This window comes from Vipera berus (genome assembly GCF_964194415.1).
Source record: "Vipera berus genome assembly, chromosome: 6".
NCBI lineage: Eukaryota > Metazoa > Chordata > Lepidosauria > Squamata > Viperidae > Vipera > Vipera berus.
In genome coordinates this window covers 49,484,886-49,511,107 of record NC_138208.1, presented here as the reverse complement: position 1 = coordinate 49,511,107, position 26,222 = coordinate 49,484,886, and the positions used below count along the sequence as shown (strand labels likewise).

The window sequence follows — 26,222 nt, the reverse complement described above, 5'->3', positions numbered from 1 at the left end:
ACTTGTATTTCTCATTCTGCAATAGATAGCCCAGTGTATTTTCTTTCCTCTATTCCCATCTGTTCTCTATTTAGCTGAGAACCACTGAGGATCAAAGTGATAAATTGTGCTCTGTTTCTGGGCATCTTGCCAATTTCTGAAGTAGGGCAGCTGTAGTTTTATACTCTGTTCCACCACTAGATGTCAGTAGCTGTTTATTTTCCAACTTTTAAAACAAAAAGATTATTTTCTTATAATTTCATCAATATTCTTTTAAATGGAAAATCTTAACAATTTCCATAGTTTTCAATTTTATCCAAATTATAGCTTTCCATTTCAATGTATACTGCTCAAAAAAATAAAGGGAACAGAAGATAAGACATCCTACTATTAAATACAGTACATTGTGTTGTTTAAGTGTTCCCTTTATTTTTTCCCTTTATATTTCTGCCCCCATAAAAATTAAATCACCGCTTCCACCTATGGAAGGGTGGGATTATAGTCCCCTTTCTTCTGACTTTTGGAGGATTTTTTTGCTTCTTGGGGATCTTTTCCAAGAAATCAGTTTCAAAATAGAGAAGAGAAGATCAATATTCTTACCCAGATCCAACACGCTGTTCACAGTTGTTTTTAGTTGGTGCTTTTGGACTTTGGATGCCAGTAGCTTGAGCTAGTCAGCGGAGTGCAACTAGCCTTTCTCCTGTTGGTTGGAGGGCTTCCCTCGGATCAAATGGATCGACCACCATATTTCTGTGATCAATGGGGGGGCCCTCCTTCTTTGTCGCCTCTCTAGGGTGACTTTAGACCTGTTTAGTGTCCAGAGGCAAGGTGAAACCAGCCGTGGGATGCGGAACTCCGCAATCCCTTCGCCGTGTCACTACGACACAAAACTGGAAGTCCCCAACAAAAGCACCAACAATAATATTTTATTGTATATCACCCAGAGTCACTCTATGAGGGAAATGGGTGGTTTAGAAATGTGAAAAATACCTGCCCTGGTCCTCTCAAAGCCTCCCTCACCGCCACCCCTGAGATACCCTGTGCTCCACTTCCTGCCCCTGGGGTCCCCACAAGCTTTAGGCCTGTTTCCCTCCACACATTATAATTTACTAACATAACATTTAATTCAGCATGGGGGAAAAAGTTCAGAGGTGGAAGAAAAAAATTATCCTTTGGAATGATAATCGTGAAGACTGCTCTCATTGAGCAGATGGAGCACATCAATCAATGTCAAATTGACACCAGTATTTATTTAGAAGAACAACTAATGTAAACATATACTTAATGAGACATTGGCATCCAGTTCTAACTTTGAGTTCAATCTTCCTTCTAGATATGTTGAACTATTGCTTCAACCAGGCAGGATATTTCTGCTAACATGGAATTGTTGATGTTGATATCCAGCATGCCTGGAGAAGAGCTTAGGAAAGGCTAAATAGGAATATCAGCACTGTTTTATTACTTGTATACAATTATTTAACTCTCAGCTATTAACACAGATGACAAATTACTTGATCAAGGAAGAACCAATAATACCTGAAGCTGTTTTGTATAGGCACACATATGCCATCCAATAAGTTTAATTAAGAGATGCTTTTTTTGGTGGGGGAAATACTATAGTGTTGTTGTCTGATAGGAGAAATCTGAGAAGTGCTATTAGATCAAGTTATATTTTCATCACTACCAAGTGATGACATCTCCAGTATGGGATAGTAGTTTACTTTTCAGTAAGTTGACCTATCCTGGCACAGATTCTAAAAATTAAATTTCACGAGAAAGTATCCAACACATTCAATTAAAGAGTTCAATAACTTCACAGCCAACCCTATTACAAGTCAAGGATCTTATGGGATTTGCAATGCCAATATGACTTAGAATTCAATGGGGGGAAAACAGACATTTCGCTTCATTTCTGTTCTTTGCCTGTTCTTTCCCTATACACAATACCTTTCTTTAAACAGACAAGAACCCAATGTGTTTTTTTTAAAAAAAACAAAACTGGTGTTAGAGTGTGGTGGTAGTGTTATCAGTCCTAAGATCCCAGGTATAATATATTTATAGTGCCTGTAGGTGATTAATATATTTAGTCCCACACACACACACAGTTAAAATTTTGATTTAAAGGCAATGCAATAAATTGATTACTGATTGAACTTAAAAGTCAAAACTGTTGATGCTCCTGCATTTGCAGAGAAATAAATTTCCCCCCAAAATTCAGAAATAATGAGCTGAATTGACCTCATTCAGTTTGATTAGAACATCTGAGTTATACAGTATTGGATTAATTTTCCAAAGCAAATTAGTTATTCAAATTTATTTTTTCCTGTTTCTCATAGGTTTAATGGCCATCATATAAAAGCCATTGTTTGCCTTGTTCCTGCTATTTTCTCCATTGCCTTACTTTTGTACAGTTTTTCTGATGATGAATTCTTGAGAAGTTTAAAGCTTGAATATAATTTTATAATCCTAATAAATTCTAATAAATATGGAATTGTTTTTATTTTAATTTTCTTAATTGATTCAGTCAGTATTAAAAAGTGAATTCATGAAAAAAAACAACAAAATTGAGTTTTGGCATGAGTGAGTGCAAAATAAGTTTACTTTATTTCTTCATTTATTAGATCTTTATCCCAATTTTATTATTTTATAAATACCTGAGGGGGCAGTGAACGTACTTCTTTGTCTCCCTCTGATAAACTTCTTTCTCTCCCTCTTTTTCTTCACAAAACAACTCTGTGAGGTGGATTGGCTGAGAGCATGTGATGCCCAAAGACACCCAGCAACCTTTCATGCCTGGGGCAAGACTAGAACTTACAGTCTCTTGGTTTCTAGGCCAGCACCCTCACCTCTATAACAGACTGTTAAACTTATTATAAGGGACGTGGTGGCTCAGTGGGTTAGGACACTGATCTTGTCGATCAGAAGGTCGGCAGTTTGGTGGGTCGAATCCCGAGTGCCACGTAACAGAGTTGAGCGCCTGTTACTCGTCCCAGCTTCTGCCAACCTAGCAGTTCGAAAGCACGTAAAAATGCAAGTAGAAAAATAGGGACCACTCCGGTGGGAAGGTAACAGCGTTCCGTGCGCCTTTGGCGTCTAGTCATGCCGGCCACATGACCACGGAGACGTCCTCGGACAAGCGCTGGCTCTTCAGCTTTGAAACGGAGATGAGCACCGGCCCCTAGAGTTGGAAACGACTAGCACGCATGTGCGGGGGAACCTTTACCTTTACCTAAACTTATTATTTTAAAAACCGGTTAACTGCAGTGGGCATAGAAAGCTGCCTTATCTTTCAGAGCTCCCGGAGCACAGGAAAATGCCAGAGTATTGAAAAATACTCTGATGTGGTTCCAGTCTTCAAAAAGGATAAAAAAAGTGGTTCCAGGAAACTACAGATCAATCAGCTCAACATCAATACCTGGGAAAATCTTGGAAAAGATAAGCAGTGGATTTATGAGCTCTAGAAATGAACACTAGAAGCCAGCATGAGTTTGTTACAACTTATCGTGCCAGACAAACTTTATTGCATTCTTTGATAAAGGACTAAATTAGTGGATCAGGGAAATGCTGTGGATAAGGTATACTTGGACTTCAGTAAGGCGTTTGATAAACTAGACCGCAGCCTATTTCATAGTAAGGTAGAGCAATGTGGAGTAGATAGTACCACCACCAGATGGATTTACAGTTGGCTGACCAACTGCACTTAGTTGTAGTCCTCAATGGACCCCCATCTACATGGAGGGAAGCATGCAGTGGGATACCTTAAGGTTCTGTGTTGGCTCAATGCTCTTCAAAATTGAAATAATAAACTTAACAGTCTGTACATGACAGAAGACCTCCAAGGTACTTTCCAGCCCTATGATTCTATGAAACTATTCATCTAATTCTATATTGTTGGATGACATTGGGATTTTAAGGAATTTGGTAATTCATTTTTGACAATACTGAAATATTTTATATCTGGAAATGATAGAATTTCCACACGAGATGTAAAGGAATTACTTATCCTTCCTATCTTTCCTATCCTTCTATCCCCCCACTATCAGAACTGATGAAGCTTCTTGCATGAGAAGTGAAAGGTTTTCTTCTTCCTCAAGGAAAAAAACAGTCCAGTTGTCTTTTGAAACAAGCACCTTTGAGACAATTATGACCTGGATGACTGAGATTCCGCACAGATATTAAGCTGAAAAAGCTTACCAGTATCTACATATTGGCATTATTTAAAGATAATAAAATTAAAGAATTACATTATTGTTATAATTGGTTGCACTGTCAACCAGATGTTTAGACTGGATTTGGTATTTTTAGCCATGTATTCTTCCCAAGGACCTGGGACAGGCAGATATTGTTTGACGATGTTAAAGATATTGGCACAGGATGTAAGCTTTTCCACCGCGTCCCTTGTGAGCCACCGCGTATAGCCACATAAATAAATCTTTGATGGTTAATCTTTATAATGAATAAAAACCTCAAAGTCTGCAGGGTGACATACAGCCTTTGTCTTCCTCCAAAAGGTCTTGCTCTGATTGGGAGGAGGTGTTGTCTCAGTGAGGTTGCTCCATTTTCTGGTTGTTACCATGTTCCAGGTCAAGCTCTAACCTAAGCTCTAAGCAAGAATCGCACCAGGATATGCTGCTTACCATAGCTCTTATATTGATTGTAACAGTTGTACAATCCAGATTTTGCTTCCTGCTTCCTTGGCTGCTACATGTTGTCTTTTTGCTTTTCTCTCCAACTCACCCACACTTTTATAGGCTAACAGACTTGCTCAGCTGAGGCCACCTGTGGATGTTGGCATATTCCTAAAAATGCTGGGGTGTGGCTCAATTAGCTAGACACCTGTGACACCAGCATGGATGCTTGGTAGTAAAAGTGGGGAATGAATGAATAAACAAACAAACAAGCAAACAAACAAATTAACAAATAAATCAATTAATCCATTAATCCATCTTCTTGCTAGTTTCTGGAGCTATACATTTTTATGGCTTTTTGGAAAAAAAGCATGAACTTAGCCTTGGGGAAGGGGTGGGTGAATGGGTGGGAAGCATTTCCACCTGGCTGCAGCTGCTTTTCCCAAATGGAGACAGCAACCCCAGTTTCATTCCCTCTCAGAATTATAATAAATGCTCCTAACAATGTTATTAGAAATAACTATTTTGGTTATTATTAAATGAACTTTTTCTAGTTATTTTCCTGGGCTCCAAGATCACTGCAGATGGGGGCTGTAGCCAAGAAATTAAAAAAACACTTGCTCCTGGGGAGGAAAGCCATGGCAAATCTAGACAGCACACTAAAAAGCAGAAATATCACCCTGTCAACAAAAGTGTGTATAGTCAAGGCTATGGTCTTCCCAGTTGCAATGTATGGCAGTGAAAGTTGGACCATAAAAAAGGCTGAGCGCCAAAGAATTGAGGCCTTTGAACTGTGGTGCTGGAGAAGACTCCTGCGAGTCCCTTGGACTGCAAGGTGATCAAACCGGTCAGGCCTAAAGGAGATCAACCCTGTCTGTTCTTTAGAAAGCCAGATCCTGAAGCTAAAACTCAAATACTTTGGCCACCTAATGAGAAGGAAGGACTCACTGGAGAAGAGCCTAATGCTGAGAAAGATTGAGGGCAGGAGAAGAAGGGGATGACAGAGAATGAGGTGGCTGGATAGAGTCACTGAAGCAGTAGGCGTGAGCTTAAAAGGACTCCAGAAGATGGTAGAGGACAGGAAGGCCTGGAGGAACGTTGTCCATAGGGTCGCAATGGGTCGGACACGACTTCGTAGCTAACAACAACAAATGGGTACCATTTTCTTTGAGCAGTTATATTTTTACACAAAGATATGTATCTGTGCACTCACAAAATGTTTGAAATATGCCATAAGTTTCATGTTTATATATAAAAAAACTTCCTATAGCAAATTGTAGGAAGGTGCTTCTCCCTTCAGAAATGTTTGAATATCTGCCAAATCTATACCATCTTTTCACATGCTGACATATAACTAGTAAAGACAAACTTCCTGTTATGTGTAAGTTTGATATGAAATTTGTCCCAGTGAAATATGACTGCAGCCTTTCCCTAGTAATTGGGCATGACCATACAACACATACCATAACCTAATAGGAAGATATCTATAATAATAACTTATAAAATATTATGAAAGGTGAAAAAACTGGATAGAAACATCTGAAGAACATCTAAAATGCATTGATCATTTTTTTCCAATAGGCTCTTAACTCACAATACCACGACAAAGCAAACATGCAGTTTTTAATAAAACATGGGGCAAATATTTTAGGTTAAAAGCATTTGTGTTAGTGGGTGAATAGCAGCCACTTAGAAATCAAATTGGTCAAATTCAAATTCAGGTTTTTAGTTCAAAACTTTAAACATTAAAATATTAAAACAAAAACTTTAAAACATTTAAAAGTGTTTAGTTTCTCATTTTGGTCACTGCTAAATGGGAAAAGAAATTACTCCAGGTTCAGACAAATGCTCAGCCTTTGAAATCCACCACTGTAGTTAGAGAGCCACATTGGAGGTAACATGGCAACATACATTCGTATGTTGACCTATTTAAATAGCCTGGTGCGCTGTGTGAATAGGGTGACTATGTTAAAGGAGAAAATCCATCTTATGTGGGGGTGAGAGGTGGTGGGAGGGAAGAAACTTTCTGATTGTGACTTTAATATTTGTAAAAAATTGTTTTGTTCATAAAATCTTGCTCAACAAATACGTTTTTCCTAGAAAATTTAACAGGGCCTAATTCAGAGTTATTTGTGACATGTCTTGCAAGAAAATGCTTTTTACAAGACATTTTTAGTCCAGTAGAAGAAATAAATCCAATGTTATATCAATATTCTGGAGAATAGGAAGAAGGATGCTAAATAAAATAGTTGTCAGAGTTCAGTAGTTACTTTACAAGGAAACTTTTTTTAGATAAAAGAAATCCTAGTATAGGATTTGAAATCAAAGTCTGAGGGTCATGGTAAATTTATATTATATATGGTAACTGCGCACAATGGTGGAAGAACAATGAAATCCACTGAGATGGAATATGAAATGTTAGAATTTGCAGAAATGCCACTTGTTTTGTCAGAAAAAAATCCAACAAAAACTTTTTTTTGAAAGATTAGAAAACTTTAATGGGCTTTTTGCTGAAAGAGAAAGAAGTGAAATGATGATTTATCATTTAGAACAGAGGTCCCCAATCTTTTGGGCACCAGGGACCATTTCCGTGGAGAGAGGTTTTTCCACGGAGTGTAGGGTGCGTGGTTTTGTGTGCTGTCTGCATCTCGTGGGTGGGATGCAGCCCAGCTGCTGGCATGCCACGGCCTGGTACTGGTCCATGGACCCGGGGGTTGGGGATCCCTGATTTAGAAGATTAAGATAGACTTGGACTAATTGATGGGCTGACAGGACTTACTGTATATCTAAGAGAGAGGAGTGATTATAACATTGTAACTATATGTTTAAAAGAAGGTCAGAAGTCCTTGTATTGCTTAACTTTAGTTTTTTTCTCTTTTTATTTGTTGCACTTTTTTGCTTTGCTTTGCTTTTTTTTATTCTGTTTTTTATTGTATGGAAAAACTTTGATTGCCGTCCATAGAACTTTAAGAATGCCTCGCACGATTAAACACTGGATTCTGAAGGGATTGAGAGGAATATTAAACATGTGCCAACAGCTTTTTAATGATATATGTTTCTGTCCGTTCATTTTCAAACACAGAATCAATCATTCTAAGTCAGATTGGTCAAGTATCAGGAAACTTGGCAAGGCTTATCAAAGTAAAACACATTTCCTGGAATCACAAGGTTAGTAATATTTGATTCCGAAAATCTGTATCAGTTGCAACTAATGTGATATATCACATATATTTAAAAAATCTCCCTAAGAAATTTATCAGATACTTGAATGTAGATGCATAATAAATGAAGAACACGTGTTTTCGATGAGCGCAATGAAACAGGAGCTGCATAAAATGACTTTCCAAGAATATGAACAGCTGCGGACATTACCTCTTCCTCATATTCTGTATTAAAGAGAATTTATACTGTAAAGCTGACAGGTGAATTTAAAATTGAGTTAGTCTCCATAAAAAAGTTCTTAGTGCATTTTTGCTTCAGGAGATCCTCCTTTTTTCCCCATACTGTGATAAAGGACAGCATTTTTAATCTGAACCATATCTAGGTAAGCCCTCTTTTTTCTATAAATAACCAGAAAGCTAAGTATACGATTATGTTTTTCTTAAACAATAGATCCCTTTGTCCTGCAACAAAATTTTACAGGCCCATTTGAAATGTAGTTTCCCAAGCCTTTGAGAAGGCTGCCTTAAAAATAAAAAATAAATCTAAAGCGTACATTACAGTAAACCTGAGTAATCATCTCTCATATTGGGAAAAGTTTCCTTTTTTTTGACATTCCTGTAAGATATGTTAAAATTTAATCATTGCTTGCAAACAACAATGGCAATATTTCCCCCCCCCCCCACACTTGCAGTATAATTTCTTTCTCAGGATTAGTTGAATAAGAAGTGAACAAACTTTTAGATTACCTGTGATAATGTGTATTAATGAGGTGGGAAAGATAAACTGCCTACTTTCTCCCCTGTTAACAGGAGTGGGCCAGAGGGAAGAAGGAAATCAACAATTGTCATAGACAGAGAAGAAGCAGGATCCCATTCATCAAGGCTACCTTCAATAGATTTTGGGATTTCCCCCCTTCTCAGCCAGTTCAAGAGACATGGGGAAATTTTTAAGCATTGTATTTGTCAAGAATATATGAATATCCTTTTCAATGGTGCTTTACTAATACACCCTAGCAATTGAGAAATGGGCACAAGAGAAGATGCATTTATTTTTGGCTGGATAATGTCATATATTTCATCATGAATGTGATTTAATGGTTTACAAAACTGCCTAAAGGTAGTATATATATATAAAAAAAACATAATATGATTTTGAAGAAAGTAACATGAAGCCTGTGTTATGACAAGAATTCAAAAGCATAAAACAAACCCAACGCTCTCAGGTTATCATATATGGATTCAAAAATCCAACTGTTTCTGAGAAGTTACCGTGTGCTGCATAAAAGCTGAAGAATATTCATAGCATCAGAGGGCAAGTTTTCAGCTGTTCAGGATTACGAGATAATATTTCAATTCCCATAAAAAAACAAAGAGCAAATATTTAAAGAAATGCTAGTTTCCTAAATACAATCAACTCCAGTGATTCACATTTCCTGTGCCAAAATATATTTGTTGCATCTACGGATGATAGCCCTCACTCACAATTCAGCACCACAAGGACACAAATTTATATTTCAATTGTATATTCCTGAGACATATGAATACTTTATCTGGCATTTGGTTTATTTGGAAATAAATTAGTTTTTCACAGCATGGCACCTTCCAGATGTTATAGACCTTAATTTTCACAAATTCCAGCATGCATGACAAATGGAAGTTATGGAGGTTGAAGATTCTGGAAAAGATCATGTTGGAGAAAGTGGTCACAAGAGAATGTGTTCAGAGTTCTTTGTCAGAGGGTCTGTGTGTTAGGAGCTAAAGTTTGAAAGACAAAGGTCTCTCTTTTGGACAGAGAGGACCATTGGTTTGAAAGAGCCTTGGTGGAGAAGTGGGCTAATGCCTCCTTAAGTAACGCCAGCTGCCTGCAATTAGTGCAGGTTCGAGTCCCACCAGGCTCAAGGTTGACTCAGCCTTCCATCCTTCTGAGGTAGGTAAAATGGGGACCCAGATTGTTGGGGGCAATAAGCTGACTTTGTAAAATGACACGGGGGGGGGCGGCGAAAGCCCTAATAAGCAGGCATATACATAGAATGAAGGCTATTGCTAAGCACATTGATTTGTGCTTCTTAGATTGTAAGCCGCCCTGAGTCTTCGGAGAAGGGCGGGATATAAATGGGATATATATATATATATATATATATATATATATATATATATATATATATATATATATATATATATATATATATATATATATATATATATATATATATATATATATATATATATATATATATATATATATATATATATATATATATATATATATATATATATATATATATATATATATATATATATATATATATATATATATATATATATATATATATATATATATATATATATATATAAAAGAGGGGGAAAAGAATTCATCTGTTAGAATTAAACACCCCTCCCTCAACAGAGGGGGAGGAATAAGGTACCAGCTATCTTCACATCACACACAGCTCAACCTGCACAAGTCAAGCTGCTTGTGCACGCATGCTGGCCTGCCGCTTGTGCAAATCAAGCTGCATACATGTGCATGTTGGCTCGCTGCTTGTGCAAGTTGAGCTGCGCATGCACGAGTGTGCAGAGCCACTGCTCATGCAGCCCTGTTCCCTCTCCACCTCCTCAGCTGGGCCGCCAAGCTGCAAAGGTTGGGGACCGGTGTTCTAGAAGGTGAAGTGAGTGTGCCTAGTAGTTCCGCTCCAATTTTCTTCTTATGACCACCAGTGGCAGTCACTGAGTTGAAATGCAGTGACTGGGTCCACATAATCCAGAGAGATTTAAGAGAGAATGAAGATAGAAACATCAGCCTTTTCAATCTAAGTTCAACAATATGTAATTTCATATCATACAGTTGTTATTTTCAGTGGTTATATCATTGTAGGCATACCTGAAATTAATTAGCTAAATTATTGATTGACTAATAGATTTTAACTCATTGCTTCAAAATTGCCAGATTCTAGGCAGTTTATAGAATTTATGCATTAAAACAGCATATAAAATGAGAATACAGGCAGTCTTGGGGTTACAGCAACAATTGGGACTAGGATTTCCATTAATAAGCAATGAAGTTATAAAACATGATATCACATGACCACATCCCATAGGAATGGCAATCCTGCAGCCTCTGTTACTGCTGTAACCCCAGGACTGCATGGGTTACTAAGGAAGAGGGGGTCCCAGGCAAGCAGATCAAGACATATGGGGGTGCCATGGAGGCCAAGTACCATGTGCAGGCATTAGGGAGTATGAGGGTGTAGGGATATGCAGGTGGCACAAGAGCCAGGAAGGCCATGGGAAGTGCTATGTAGTGCAGGCAGGAGAAAAACTGACAGAACTAGAAACGATTTCTGACTTCCCACCAACTTTCCATTGTTTTGCTGGTGGAAAGCTGAAAGGGAACATTGGAAATTGCTCTAATGTTATAATTACAAGCTGGGCATCGAGTGCCCATATCAGAATCACATGTTTTTGGTGCAATAACACCAAATTTTGTAGACTGTCATAAATCTCCCTTGGTTAGCTGAGCTCCATAAGAAGTTGCTGAAGAACTCATCATAACTTGAGGACTACCTGTAAAATGATTAAAATAGTAATTGAGAATACAAAGCTAAGTGGAAACCATTTCTATCCCAAAGTTTTCCAGAATAGCTATGGTTTCCCCTGCTTCTGGAAGACCATAAGTAAGGGGGCCATCTGCCCTTCATGGAAAAGGCTATTCCAGAGGAGTAAACCATACTCCTGAATTAAAGGAATTATCATCCCTTTTCCAGAAATGAACATCTTTCTGAAGTCTCTTTCTGTGAATACATGGGAATTTGAAACTATAATATAAGCTTTTGAAACAATGTAGATCTATTATACTGGTAATGGTGTTCAAGGCCCTACATGGCATGGGTCCGGAGTACCTCAGGGATCACCTGCTGCCAGCATCAACTTCCCTCCGCCCTGTGCATTCCCACAGAGAGGGCCTCCTCAGGGTGCCACCGGTCAGAGAATGTCATCTGGTAGCCCCCAGGGGGAGGTCCTTCTCTGTGGGCGCCCCGGATTTATGGAATCAGTTGCCGGTCAAGCTCCGGATGGCACCCGACCTTCGCTCCTTCCGACGCGATCTGAAGACTCACTTATTCGAACAAGCCGGCCTGGCCTGATGGGGGATGGGTTGGGATTTTACTGTTGTTTTTAATATATGTATTTATTGTTTTAGCTTGGGCATTGTGTTTAATTCTTTTTTAACTTTTGTATTTTTGTATTTTTATATGTTTGCCCTGTTCACCGCCCTGAGTCCTTCGGGAGAAGGGCGGTATATAAATAAAATTATTATTATTATTATTATTATTATTATTATTATTATTATTATTATTATTATTATTATTATTATTATTATTATTATTGCTATGGCTGGTCACACAGTCATCCAAGTGTTTAGAATGGACTTGGCATTTTTGCCCGCTTATTGAGTCCTCCCTTAGAACTTGGGCTGAGCGAATATTGTTAGTTAATAATATTAAATGAGCACTGCAGGATGTAAGCTGTTCCAAGTAAAGATGCTTTTTGCAATTGACTGATAGTGATTTTTGTGGATGCCGATGGTCTTCAAATGGTGTTCCAGATGTTTTGGGATTGTACCCAAGTTGCCCATCACTATTGGTACTGTCTTTGCTTTCTTTTATCACAGTTATTCTTCTTCTATTTGCAGGTCTTTGTATTTTATGATTTTCTCCAGTCTCTTTTCTCTCTTCTGCTGTCAGGTACTGCCACATCCACTATCCAGAGTTTTTGGTCTTTATCGACAATTGTTAAGTCTGGGGTTTTATGTGGCAAGTGCATGCCTGTTTGAATTCTAAAGTTCCAGAAAACCTTAGCTTCTTCATTTTCTATTACTGTTATTGTTACTTGTTTGGATTAATCCAATGTGGTCTACACAAGGCTTTCAAAGATCACTCAGGTTCTGAACAGAGGTTGGCAGTTAGTCCCACAAGCATATTGTAGTTCTTAATGCCCATTAATAGTCTGCCTTGCCAATCCAATAGATTTTCAGAAGCAATTCAAAGTGGCTAGTTCTATCTTTTTAAAAGCTTTATGACTTGGTGCCTAGTTATTTACATACTTCCTTTTTCAGCCAGAGTTGATCCATATGATATGGTAATACTGGTAGAAACTATAACTGGTACCTCATTTTTCTGAAATGTATGTAATGTTTAGTATATCTTTGCTTACATTACTTAACACTGAAAAATATAATTATGACAGCAGTTTGTCACGTATTAGAATATATATTAGTTATTGTTAGAAAAAAGTGGAGAAATAATATCAACAATCACTGAGAAGCTCTTGAAATGTACATTTTATTGTAATGTATATTGCTGGATTGTTCTTATTGTATATAGCTTTATTATACTCAGTGCTTTTTTTGTAAAAGAAAAAGGTGCCGGAACTCACACATGTCATACAACCCGCCTTGCCTACCCTACAAGGTTCCATCCAAAAAAGGTGCCGGAACTCCGTTCTGAGCGTTCTATGAGAAAAAAAGCCCTGATTATACTAATCAGATTTTACTCAATATAAAATTATAATTTAAGAATTTATATTATTTGTGAAGGCACATGGAATATAAAACAACTATTAGAATTTTATTTTGCTACAAAAATATTTTTGTTTATAATCATTTGTATGATGGGGATACATTTTGGCCTCTATTGTGAAACAACAGCAACATGAACACAAGCATATGTTTCCTGAAATGGAATGCATTTTCACCTATGTATCTACATAGTAGTTTCTTCCCACTCCAGTTCCACATCACCTGTAAAAGAAAGAGAACATTGGTTGAACCTTCTACATATTAATCTTAAATCACACATACAGGGTTAGGAAGTATTTAAAATATATTACATGGATTTTTTGTGCTTCCATTATCAATGGAAGAACAAGCTACTTATTTTTTTAAAACAACCATCATGGTATTTTTAATTGTTATAGTACTGACTAACACACATACATACACATTCTATACTCTATAAATGATATAGCTATATTATATTAAAACAAAAGTATGCATAAGGACTTAGTGATAAAAAAGATACGAAAAGGTATGTAAGAAACATTTTGTATTTTGAGTAGAAATGGCACATAAGAAATGAAGCAAAGAGGAAAAATGAGGTTGGCAGAACTAAGGCAAGAATTGGATCCAATAGATCACCGATAAGATAAAAGGGCAAAATCATGGATCTCAATGGCAAAGTATTTTTATTGAATCTGGGAGCTGACAGGATACGTCTGGGACAATTCCATGAACAGTGCAATGAAATAATTTATTATCTTCACAGTAGAAATCTGGATATTGATGAGTTACATCATGGCCAAAAATTATCAGATCATAATCACTTAAAGAAATTTACTAGAAGGACTTTTGCTCCCAATTTTGTGAAGGATGAAAAAATGGTATGATAAGGTAACCCACTGTATATTGTGGAGAAAGCAAGAACAAAAGCATGTGACTGAATAAAAATACAAAGCTAGGGAATACTGTTATTGGTTTATAAAAAGAGGAGTTGGCTGAAATATGAGAAAGTTCTGAATAAGAAAGTACTTAACAATTAGGTTAGGATGAAAACTATAGAATTTCATGAACTTAGTCATTATGCAAAGATGGTGCCTTTGATTTTATCCAAAAAGCTAAATACCAAAACATCAAATTAAGTAATATAAACAATGCTTCACAAAGATAGTTTTCAAATATATCACAAATAAAGCCACTACCATTTTTAAAAAAAATAATTTTGATATAATACATTTATATACCTTCCATTGCATCCAAAGAATCCATCTTTTGCAAAACTGAATAGTTAACAAAACATATAGGCTGGTTGTTCTTGATTGTCAGCAAATCCAGAATACACTGATGTAAAAATATGTACTGTGCCTAGAAAGTGTGAAAATTAAAAATGTTTAAGCTTTATTCACAGATAACGTGGTGCTAACCTGAACTTGTTTTGAGGCGATTTTTGAATTCAATACTCAGGATACTTTTAGAAAAAGCAACATTCTTACCACTAATTCATATTTGGGGGGGGGTGTCTTTGGTAGCCTCTTCTAGTTAGGTGAGATTCTATCACACTTCTTATTGCAGCTGCTTCAAAGAGATATACAGAATAACAGAGCTGGAAGGAATCTTGGAGGTCTTCTAGTCCAATTGCCTGCTCAGGCAGGAAACCCTGTATCATTTCAGACAAATGGTTGTCCAGTTTCCTTTTAAAAACTTCCAGTGTTGGAGCATTCACAACTTCTGCAGGCAGGTTGTTCCATTGATTAATTGTTCTAACTGTCAGGAAATTTCTCCTTAGTTCTAGGTTGTTTCTCTTCTTGATTACTTTCCATCCCTTACTTCTTGTCCTGCCTTCAGGTGATTTGGAGAATAGCTTGACTCCCTCTTGGAACACTGCTATCATGTCACCCCTCGTCCTTCTTTTCATTAAACTAGACATACGCTATTCCAGCAACTGTTCTTTATGTTTTAGTCCAGACATGTCAAACTCGTGACGTCAGGTGACGTCGCGCAATGTATCAGGAGACTTTTGCCATTGCTGGCAACGGGGTGGGCACAGCTTTCGGATGATGTGTCCAGCCCACAGGCTGGCAGTTTGACACCCCTGTTTTAGTCCATTCCCCTAATCATCTTGTTTCTCTTCTCTGCTCACTTTCTAGACTCTCAACATCTTTTTTACAATGTGGTGACCAAAACTGGATGCAGTATTCCAAGTGTGGCCTTACCAAGGCATTATAAAGTGGTATTAACACTTCATGTGATCTTGATTCTATCCCTCTGGATATATAATGAAGAAGGATACAGTATGAGGATGGGATAACAAAAACAGGGGACCATGTTTCCATCACCATGTGTTGTCAGCCACCAGAGGACTCCATGGCCAACTCAGAGGAGGAAACACAGGAGTGGTCATTGGGCCTACCATCAGGGCCATCAGAAAGCTCCGATAGGGATGAAGGAATGGAGCTGTTGCATCCAGGGACAAAGGCAGAGCCTGGGCTGTCCGCCAGCCCCCAGATGGAAAGGCTGAGACCTTTATGCCTTTAAGCAAGTGATTCAGGAGAGGAGGATCACATGGGGCCAGTGATTGATGCATGGGTGTGGTGGAGGCTGAGGAGAGGAGAACAGTAAGAGGCTATGGGCCGGTCTTTGGGGCGGAAGAGTCACTGCTGCTAACAGAGCCCCACCCTCAGCTGTGGATAAAAGGCAGGGGTGGAGACGAATAGGTGTGGCAGATAACTATTTATTTTCCTGCCGGTCAGCCACTTCTAGTTGGAACTCCTGATCCTTGTTTGGAAACTTGCCGGAGTTTCCTCGGATCCTGTGGCACCGGGAGTCAGAGTGCCTTCTTAGTGTGTGCATGTGTCTTATGTTGGAAGAGAACCAGCAGCGTGGTGAGAGATTGAGATTAACTCCGGGGGTTTGGAAGGCCCCTGCAGGGAAAAAGGGAGCAAGCTCCGTTGTTTGGAGGCAATAACCGTTGGCTGTGTGAAACTGCTGGCATTCCTGAATAAAAGGAACGTTGGAAATTTATTGCTTGTGTTTGGGGAGCTGGGTCAGAACACCATGGTAATAATCATATGCAAATAATCTCAGATTCCAAAATGGAATCTAATCTTGGAGAAATTTTTATTTTGGTTTTTGATATTCTGAGGACCATTCCTTTAGATGTACTATAAGAACAATGCCTGAATTTCAGGCAAATAAGAATGAAACTATGCCAAACCCATTAAACCCTAAGGAAGTATTCATGGCAAGAACCTGATTTCCTGCCAATAGTAAGATTGGTCTAAAAGAGAAAGGACACCTTCCTTCAAAGAGCTGTTGCAAGATGATTGGACCTGATTTGGGATCCAAGAAGAGATGGTATGTTTTAATGTAGCTTAACATAGCACCTCCTCTTTGATCTCAAATCAGGTCCAATCATCTTGCAACATGGGTTTGGGATAGTTTGGCATAATGCTATCTATGAAACCATGAAGTATCCACTTCCTTGATTTAATTTGATTTAAGGTGACTTGATTAACTAAAGTCTCTTCCTCTGGTTGATGGTGCACCACCAAGCAGAGAAAGAGACTTTAGTTAAATCAAGGCACCTTAACTGAGTGGAAAGATCCTCAAGTTTCCTACTTATTTTCCCCCAGTATCTTTAAAACAGGGAGGAAAAAAACCTCAAAGTAGTGGCTTCTTTGGCTTACATGTTCAGAAGATCCAAAGCTTATTATTTTAGGGCTGAAGCAAAGTTTCTCATCCTTCTAGTTAGTATACATTTGCTCCACAGTTATATTTTCTAAAAGTAATGTGCTTTACGTGAGGAGTAATTCTCAAGCAACATATTCATTACTTCTATGATATGTTGAATACAATGAGCATACTGCTAAGCTTGTAAGCCGCCCTGAGTCTTCAGAGAAGGGCGGGATATAAATGGAAATAAAATAAAATAAAAATAATACAACCTTGACAAAGGATTATTTTGAGTATTGTTTCTGACATTAGCAAGTTGGGAGGAAGGTCTCTATATATTTTAGTCAGCCATTCTTTCATCTATATTAAGTGCTGATTTTAACAATAAATGGTTCCTTTTCTTTTTAAGCTTGTCTTTAGACGTTGTGGGTGCTTCATCACTCGATGTTTTTAGAAGAGACTGGACAGTCACTTGTCTGAAATGGTATAGGATCGCCTGCTTGAGCAGTGGGTTGGACTAGAAGACCTCCAAGGTCCCATCCAGCTCTATTCTGATTCTTTTATTTTCAGTGCTCTCCTACCATCACACACATCTGTGTCAGAAGCACCAAAGGTGATTCTGGATTGAAAGGATTAGCCGATGATATCACCTGTTAGTGTGCCCACCAAAGTGGTACCTATTTATCTATTCATGTTTGCACACTTTCAAACTGCTAGATAGACAGGAGCAGGAGAAAATGATGGAAGCTCACCCCATCACATTGCAGCCCTTGGGTCTCAAACGCAGGCTTGTTAATTGTCAACCCAGTGTTCTAGCTTCCCCTACCATAACAACACCATTACTGCCACCAGTTGTTGTTAACATTATTTCAAAACTCTCTCTCTCTCTCTCTCTCTCTCTCTCTCTCTGTGTGTGTTTGTATATATATGTCATAAAAGGGAATAAGCGAGAGAGAAGGAGGAGAAAAACAACAGTTACTTATATGAGAAATCACCTGCAATCTGAGAACTGGGTCACTGCGCGTATCTTAAACATCTTACCAGATTCTGTACCATACACATTCTTTCAGTTCTTAGTTCAGCTACAAGTCCATAGACATCCACAAAATCATGGTCATTTACATGCTGTATTAAATGGTCAAGAGCAATGTAAACTCCTGTTCTTCCAACTCCAGCACTATAAGAAGTAGAGATGAAATACACATAGAAACATTTGGCACTTTTAATGGAAAAAAACCATGATTACAATGAAACATAGATTACAGTTTGATTAAATATTATTGCAAAATAATTATTTTTAGGTAAGTATAATACTGGGGATATGTCACTTTTCATCATGTAAATTTTTTGTATTGTCTATAATAAAGATATAGTCAAAATCGAAGGGGCTTTTAAGTACAATTCTAGATTGATGGTAAATGTTATATTCTAGATTAAGATTTTTACTATAATGGTAGCTACGGTATTATACCTAATTCATTATGCATCTATTATCAATCTGTGATTTATGCACTTTAAACCTTGAACTCTTGAATGTGTCTGTTGCTGTATCTTAAATAGGTTTCACCACAAATTCAATGTTCTTAATTATACATGGATTCTGTTCTCCATTCTAGAATTCAGTCCATTGCTTCTGTTCCTAATAAACTAATCCCATTATTTAACATTATGAGATCTGTTAAAAATCTGCTTACCTGCAGTGAACAATTATGGGTGTGTTGTCATGAGATCGGCTGCCTCGGACCAGCTTTGCAAAGTGGACTAATGATGCACTTGTTTCAGGTACTCCATGTTCAGGCCAGGCAGTAAAATTACACTGACGTACCATCATACAATCCCCATGCTGTTAAGATACGCAGAGAAAAGTGGGAGTTTTTTAGAATTAGAGGAGTATTTAGTATTTAGTATTTGAGAGGACATTGATACTGAGATAAACTACTTCTACCTAAGAACATAGGCATCTAAGTTGTATTGTGCACCTAAATGCATAAATTGTTTACAGCAGCCTGATAAGTAGTTCAACCAGTAATTATTACTTGAAATGGAACATTAATTTTGTAGCTCATTGTTTTGATTCTGTTTGTATGACAAATTACAGTAGACACTTGATACTGAATTCCAGAATCAATGCCATCATAGGATCATTGAGAATATTACAGACATGAAGCCACCTAATTTACTGATTCTTAAATATAGATTTATGAATATCTTTCATAGGTTATTTTAGGTGATATTTTAACTTAATGGACATTTCCCCCCTTCATTATGACCCACTGTGCCTGGGTAATGCTAGTGAACATTTTCTGTTTTTGATTTATAACTCTTTCATGTCAACAAATTAAAATAATATAGTGATGAATATACTTTCATAACTTGTTCTTTGGATTATATTGTTTTTATGCTATAGTGCAACAGCAGGATAAGGCAAAAGAATGCCTAGATATTTTTTTCTAACTTTATAGAAAATAACCTGATGACAGCACAATATTGGGAATTATAAAAGCCAAGATATATTAATCAAAAAATTTAAACAGTGATTCCAAGAATAAGGTGTGTTGTCAGACATTACAGCTGCAGACAGATTACAATTTTCACAGAATCTATAGAAATTTAAATAAAATCTATTGTTACCTTTTCAATTTTTAGATCTCTGATGATCCAGTCTATTTGAGTATCTTCCGCTAATTTAGTAATCACTATATCTCCAAAAACGGTAACTGGAATGTTATCTTCAGGCCAATACTGATGGCATCTTATCTGCAGTCAGGGTGCAATATGATGGTTTATAAAATTGTACCATTATTTTTATGAATGTATAATAATAGTGAATTTTCAAATACATTTATAGCCCATATATTGGTAACTTACCCGCCCTTTTTCATAACACTGAGTTAGCATAACAACAGTTTTTGCTCTTGTTTCCCATACCATTCTCCAGAAATCTCCCACAGTGCCTGGTAATGGTCCTTGAGTAGCAATAAATTCATTTGGACATACATAGCCCTAAAGTAAAAATGAAACTTTGTACATTAAGTACAGTACTTAGTACAGTACTATTTCCTGACAGTTACAACAATTAATCAGTGGAACAACCTGCCTCCAGAAGTTATGAATGCTCCAAGACTGGAAGTTTTTAAGAAGAGACTGGACAGCTATTTGTCTGAAATGGTATAGGGTTTCCTGCCTGAGCAGGGGGTTGGACTAGATGACCTCTAAGTCTCTTCCAACTTTATTATTATTATTATTATTATTATTATTATTATTATTATTATTATTATTATTATTATTATTATTATAGAAAAGAAGAGAAAAGATCATATTCAGCTAGATATGCAGTAAAATATGTATTCTTGCATGAAGACATCCAAAGGTACCATTCCTGAATACTCCCTGAATACAATACATACTTCTAATAGCAATTAATTAACTGATCTAAATTCCTTTGATTTCTATATATGTACTTTAGAAAATGGTGGTGATTAGACATTAAACGTCTGAAATCTAAGGCGTGTGGTGGCTCATGAGGTTAGAAGGCTGGATTGCCAATTGGTGAGTCCTGTCACATGTTGCAGCTCCTGCTGACCTTGCAGTTTGAAAGTGGGCATTTATGAGGAGATTAATGGCTACCACTTTAGTGGGCAACTTCACAGGCAACACCCAGGCACTAATGATGTCACCGGCAAAACCTTTTGCCACAGAAGCACTTTGGTACTTTCAAAAAGAAAAGAAAAAAACACACACCCTGAAATCTGTAACATATTGCAAAATGACTATCTCTTTTCAATGTTACATTCTATTACAGATTTGTCTTCTTTCCTTGATGGAATGTTTAAAAACTACACTTCTACAAAGATTGCACATGAAATCACCATGGTGAAATTAATATTTTGTAATGGGAAAAATCAATTTTCCAATTAGGGGAATTTGAACTTTGGGGAAAAATGAAATATATGTAATACTTTTTTAAACATCTTTTTATGATATAAATTCACTTTGATAAAAAAAAATGTATTGCATATATTGTAGTTTGGCTTGGTTGTAAAAATATGTCTACTGTATAAAACTGAATAGTTTATTCAGGTAATAATTATAAAATTATTGATTGCATTTAATATAAAATATTCTACTTTTTGTTTAAGGTGCAGCTACAAACAATTACATGTAACAGAATGTAGAATTTTAGAAAAATCAAATTGGCAAAAAGAATAAACTTCGAAAACAGAAGAAATAATCACTATTGTAGTAAAACAAAACAAAACAAAACAGATATCTTAAATTTTACCTTCTGCTACATCAAAGAAATATACAAAACAATATGACTTCAGCAAAAAGGGTGGAATTGTGACCTTCACAAATCACTTTTTTGTGATTATATTTTTTAATTTAATATATTTTCAAATATATAGCATTTCCTTTCACACATTGGATTATTAAAGGTAAAGGTAAAGTTTCCCCCGCACACATGTGCTAGTCATTTCCGACTCTAGGGGCCAGTGCTCATCTCCGTTTCAAAGCTGAAGAGCCAGCGCTTGTCTGAGGACGTCTCCATGGTCATGTGGCCGGCATGACTAGACGCCAAAGGCGCACGGAACACTGTTACCTTCCCACCGTAGTGGTCCCTATTTTTCTACTTGAGTTTTTATGTGCTTTCGAACTGCTAGGTTGGCAGAAGCTGGGACGAGTAACAGGCGCTCACACTGCTACGCGGCACTCGGGATTCAACCCGCCAAACTGCCAACCTTCTGATCGACAAGCTCAGCGTCCTAACCCACTGAGCCACCGCATCCCTTTTTATTGGATTATTACCATATAATTTAAAAGTAAATATGCAATATTCCATGAAGGTTCCACCCCTCCCCCCTGCAACACACAGGCCCACAGACTGGGGAATTATTCCTTGGTCTTCACATCTTTACACCCTGATAAGCTAAGTTAATGACTGGCAATCATTCCTTTTGTACAGCATGTTATTTAAAACAGTGGCCTTCAACAACAAACAATGCAAGTAAAAAATATTTTGCATCCACAAGTTGAATTCATCAAGTAGTAAAGATTAATATACCTTTCCCTTGCTATCTGTTTCATAATTGTAAAAGTAGTAGCTCACAGATAATTGTGAATCACTTGACCTATAAATATCTAGAGATTTTTACTTGAGAATGTAGCTCCCAAATTCTCAAAATATTGCATTGGTTAAGCACACAGCATAACAGCTGGTCCAATCCAGTAGATTTTGGTTCTAAATTGGAAGACACCAATGGTACCTAGTTGGGTGATAAACACCTGCAAGCAAACAATCAAGCTTAGGGAGCATCAAAAACTCCATAGTTCAACCTTGAGCCACATATATTCTCTTTTATTGCAGAAAAATGGATGCTAAAAATAAAACATGGTAGAAATTAAAATTTTGAAATATGTTATTTAGTTCTTTTGAATAACTTGCAATACAAAATCGACAATGCATTTTTTGGAACTAAGAAAAAAAATTAAATAAACATTAGGCATTTCTCTACACACAAGAAACATAGTGTTTGCAATACTGAATTTTATAAAGAAAACAAATTCCACGGCATATCTCACTATGATTATCTTTCTCCTCATGCATCCAGAATGGTCTGCTCCTAGCTTAAAGTGAAGAATGTAGCTTCCAAGAGGTTAAAATATACAAGACAACTAGTCTAGATGTTTAGCTGAAATACCCTTATAATCATACTGGAGCCTAATAGCAGAAGAAACTAAACTATTCTATGAACTGATGGAACAGGCAATTATAGAACATTTTCTTGAAAACTGAAATATACAATTATAGTATTCTTCAAGGATTCAATAAGCTATTTTTGTTTTCCATATGAAACGAATGAATGAAATATAAATCTAACTGATGATGAAGTTAGTCTGTAACTGTATTGTAATACAGAAAAGAAAACTTATGCCTTTTTTCCATAAAGATATGTTTTTTTCTAAATCACTCAGTGACACGGAGAAGAATGAAGTTACAATTTAAAATGGTTATAAACTTACAGATACATAACTGGCATTAATATAATCAGATCCTGGTACACAAGCATCAGGCATTAACTTCACTCGATTATTATTATCTGTGCAAAAGAAATTAAATCAAAGCATCTTTCCAACATTTCAGTGGATGGAAATATGAATAGATAAGTAGATAACATTCAGTGTATCTATATATAGTACATATGTATACACGCACATACAGATAGACCATTTTAGCAAATATGACATTTAATTTATTAAAATTTAATTTTTCCTTTTAGTTTTATTTTTAACCATTAAAACCACTGCTGAGTTTAACAGAATCAAGGAATATGCCTATTAACAAAGAAGACTTTTAGATAGACATTTTAATTTACAACTTTTGTCTCTTTATACACTGAAAGAAAAAGATATGTTTGTGTGTGTGTGTCTGTGTGTGTGTCTCTGTGTGTCTGTGTGTGTGCATGCAGCTGTGGGAAGGTAAATTGAATTCTGTGCTGGTTTTCCCATCTATGATTAAATCTATATATGTCATTATATCCCTATGTAGTTCTTGTGAATACATTCAAAAGTGAGTATGTTATTTGTTTGCAACAGAACATATCTGGAATAGATGTACCCTTAAATAATTTCATATTTAAGAATGAATATTACTATGAAGCATCCTGGAATGGCAGAAATAATAGAACAATGCAAAGCTTCAATTAGAAGATTCAATCAAATAACCTATTTGAATTTATTAAAATTATTGGATTAAAGCAGGTATCTGAATCTAACTCATGATTCATTGAGCTGCTCTGCTTGGACACAGATACTTTAATATAATGTAATCATTGAATTAAATTAATTCAAAGTTATTTTGAATAGTTAAACTAAACTGCAAAATCAAATTGAATCTTGGCTGAATGCATACGTTAATAAATAATGCAACAAAAGAATAGAGTTTTGAATATATGTACAAAAAAGATAAACTCTGAGTATGCATTTTGCTACTGCTTTAGGCATATTAGCTCAGGTCAACTTGAGCACAGAATATTTCCTGAACTAGTAGCAGATAGTAGGAGCAGCTGTTCTCAACAGTTAATACAGAGAATGCGGCTACATTAACCAAAGAATGCCTTGTCCCCATCTCACATCACAGCTAATGCTTAAAATAATAATAGCATTTCTTTTCTTAATAAGTGAAAAATGAAGCAGTGTTGACTACAGAGGGAAGCAGACTCCTGACTCCTGTGATAAAATCTATCCTGGATTTATAAATTACTATATATTCACTCTGATCTTTCCTGGTGCAGCTATATACCACATTTACAAGTATCTTAAGAAAGCATCATCATGTTCCAAAGAAAAAGTGAGCGTACCCAGAGATGGATCCAGCATTTTTAGATAACTTTATTTTACTGCAGAGTACACAGCCCAAGAATAATAATTAGGATGAATTATATTACACAGCTAAGAAACCATGAGGCTGTATTATTTCCTGTCCTGCAACTGAAGTGTACAATCTGCTGCTTCAAAACTCTCTACTAATCCACAGACTCTCTTTAATCTGAAATAGTCCCAAGGGAGGAATTTTTTTTATGATACTCTCCCTCTACTTGAGATATAACAGACTGTTGCAGAGATAATAGTGCAATGAAAGACACAATATATTCACACATCTCTCATCTACTTCATAACAAAAATAATTCTGGGACTTCCACATTTTCATTAGGAAATAGATAAAGAAATGGCTTTAACTATCAATTTTGGCATGGCACTATTTAAAAATTAATTTCAGAAAAATATAATTAGTAAAACACTACGTACATGGTTTGATGTTTGGAAAACGATTTTTAGATTTGTTCCAAGGAAGGTCGGCATCAGTTAACGCAAGATCTGGAAGAAACTTGGGGAGTTCCTATAAAATAATGTATATGACTTTCAGGTTACTCATGTTTTCAGTAAAAAAAATACACAGGAAGCATAGTAGCATGAACACTTCCAATTAATACTAGAAATATATTTTCCTTTTTCATAATGACTTTCATTTGTATCAAGAGACTTCAGACCTTTTACTTCATTTTCAGGTTGCTTTAGAATTAGCAAATACTTTATTAAGTGATAGTAGAGGAGGTAGTGGTAGTTCCTTATTATATTACCCTCTGCAGTTTTCAGGCTGCACACATTTCTTGATCTAAATCAATTTTCAAGGGATCAGTTCCTCTGACATTTAATTGAAGCACAAAGTCAAGGAGTCTGCAGGCTGCTTGAGGGATAATTATACAGTGGATGACAGAACAGCCTCATAAAATATGTGCTAAGCACCATAAAATGTAAACAAAGGGAAGGAAGGAAGGAAGGAAGGAAGGAAGGAAGGAAGGAAGGAAGGAAGGAAGGAAGGAAGGAAGGAAGGAAGGAGGGGAAGGAAGGAGGGAGGGAGGGAGGGAGGGAGGGATGTTTTTCTGATAAACTGAATGGGAATAATGAAATTTGGAAGAAATTTTCAGCACAGCACTTCTTGCAATATAATCAATGTCCTGCCAATCTAGCTCAGCAGTGGTCAACCAACTGCTACAAGGCTTTAGTCTCCCAGCAGATCTTTAGAAGGAATCCCACTGCCTTTAAGGACAATAAACTTGATTCATTTATGCTTATGCTGGGATATGACATACTAAAGATTTTACTTGAATCATTTATGCTGCATACTGTGAATATATTCAGAGAAGTTAGGAAGTCAGCTAAAAAGGAATATTTTTAAGAGAAAATAGAATGAATAGGTTGCTTTTTTGTTTATATATAAGCAGCAGTAAGGGAAAGATTTCTGTAGCAGGAATGAGGATGAGTGTATGACCTCTTCTGATTAAATGGAATGAGAAATAATATGTATATAACACTGCTTCCCATGTGAAACTATCACATGTGACCAAACTATTTATTGAATACTAATGATCAAAGTACATCAAATGTGACACATGAAACAAGTGGAGATTATGCATGTTGTGACAACTGTTGGTAACATACCAAAAATTCTTCCTGAAACTTGATGTTGTTATTTGTGCAAAGATCTTCGACATGCTGCAGAAAACATTTCTTGCCTATTGGCCTTGAAATAAAGAGGAAAAATTGATAATTTGTGAATTAAAATAAAGACATTTCTATTGGAAAGTTAACATACCATTTTATGCATATAAAACAATTAAAAAGACTTAGTTTACATTTGGAACAGTTTTGAAATAACAGAATTCCATCTTA

General features: G+C 36.5%; 1 protein-coding gene across 1 annotated transcript in view; it reads right to left on the bottom strand.

Annotated features, from left to right (window-relative positions):
• Window positions 1-13,527: 13,527 nt before the first annotated feature.
• PTPRQ (protein tyrosine phosphatase receptor type Q) overlaps window positions 13,528-26,222 on the bottom strand; it is a gene marked incomplete at both ends in the record, with an annotated part of 121,039 nt that continues 108,344 nt past the window's right edge. The window contains 9 exons of the mRNA XM_081330626.1: window positions 13,528-13,565; window positions 14,564-14,684; window positions 18,033-18,168; window positions 18,686-18,834; window positions 19,623-19,748; window positions 19,860-19,994; window positions 23,013-23,089; window positions 24,798-24,888; window positions 25,992-26,073. Coding sequence (XP_081186752.1) covers window positions 13,528-13,565; window positions 14,564-14,684; window positions 18,033-18,168; window positions 18,686-18,834; window positions 19,623-19,748; window positions 19,860-19,994; window positions 23,013-23,089; window positions 24,798-24,888; window positions 25,992-26,073 — 955 coding nt within the window. The remainder of the gene's footprint in view (window positions 13,566-14,563; window positions 14,685-18,032; window positions 18,169-18,685; window positions 18,835-19,622; window positions 19,749-19,859; window positions 19,995-23,012; window positions 23,090-24,797; window positions 24,889-25,991; window positions 26,074-26,222) is intronic.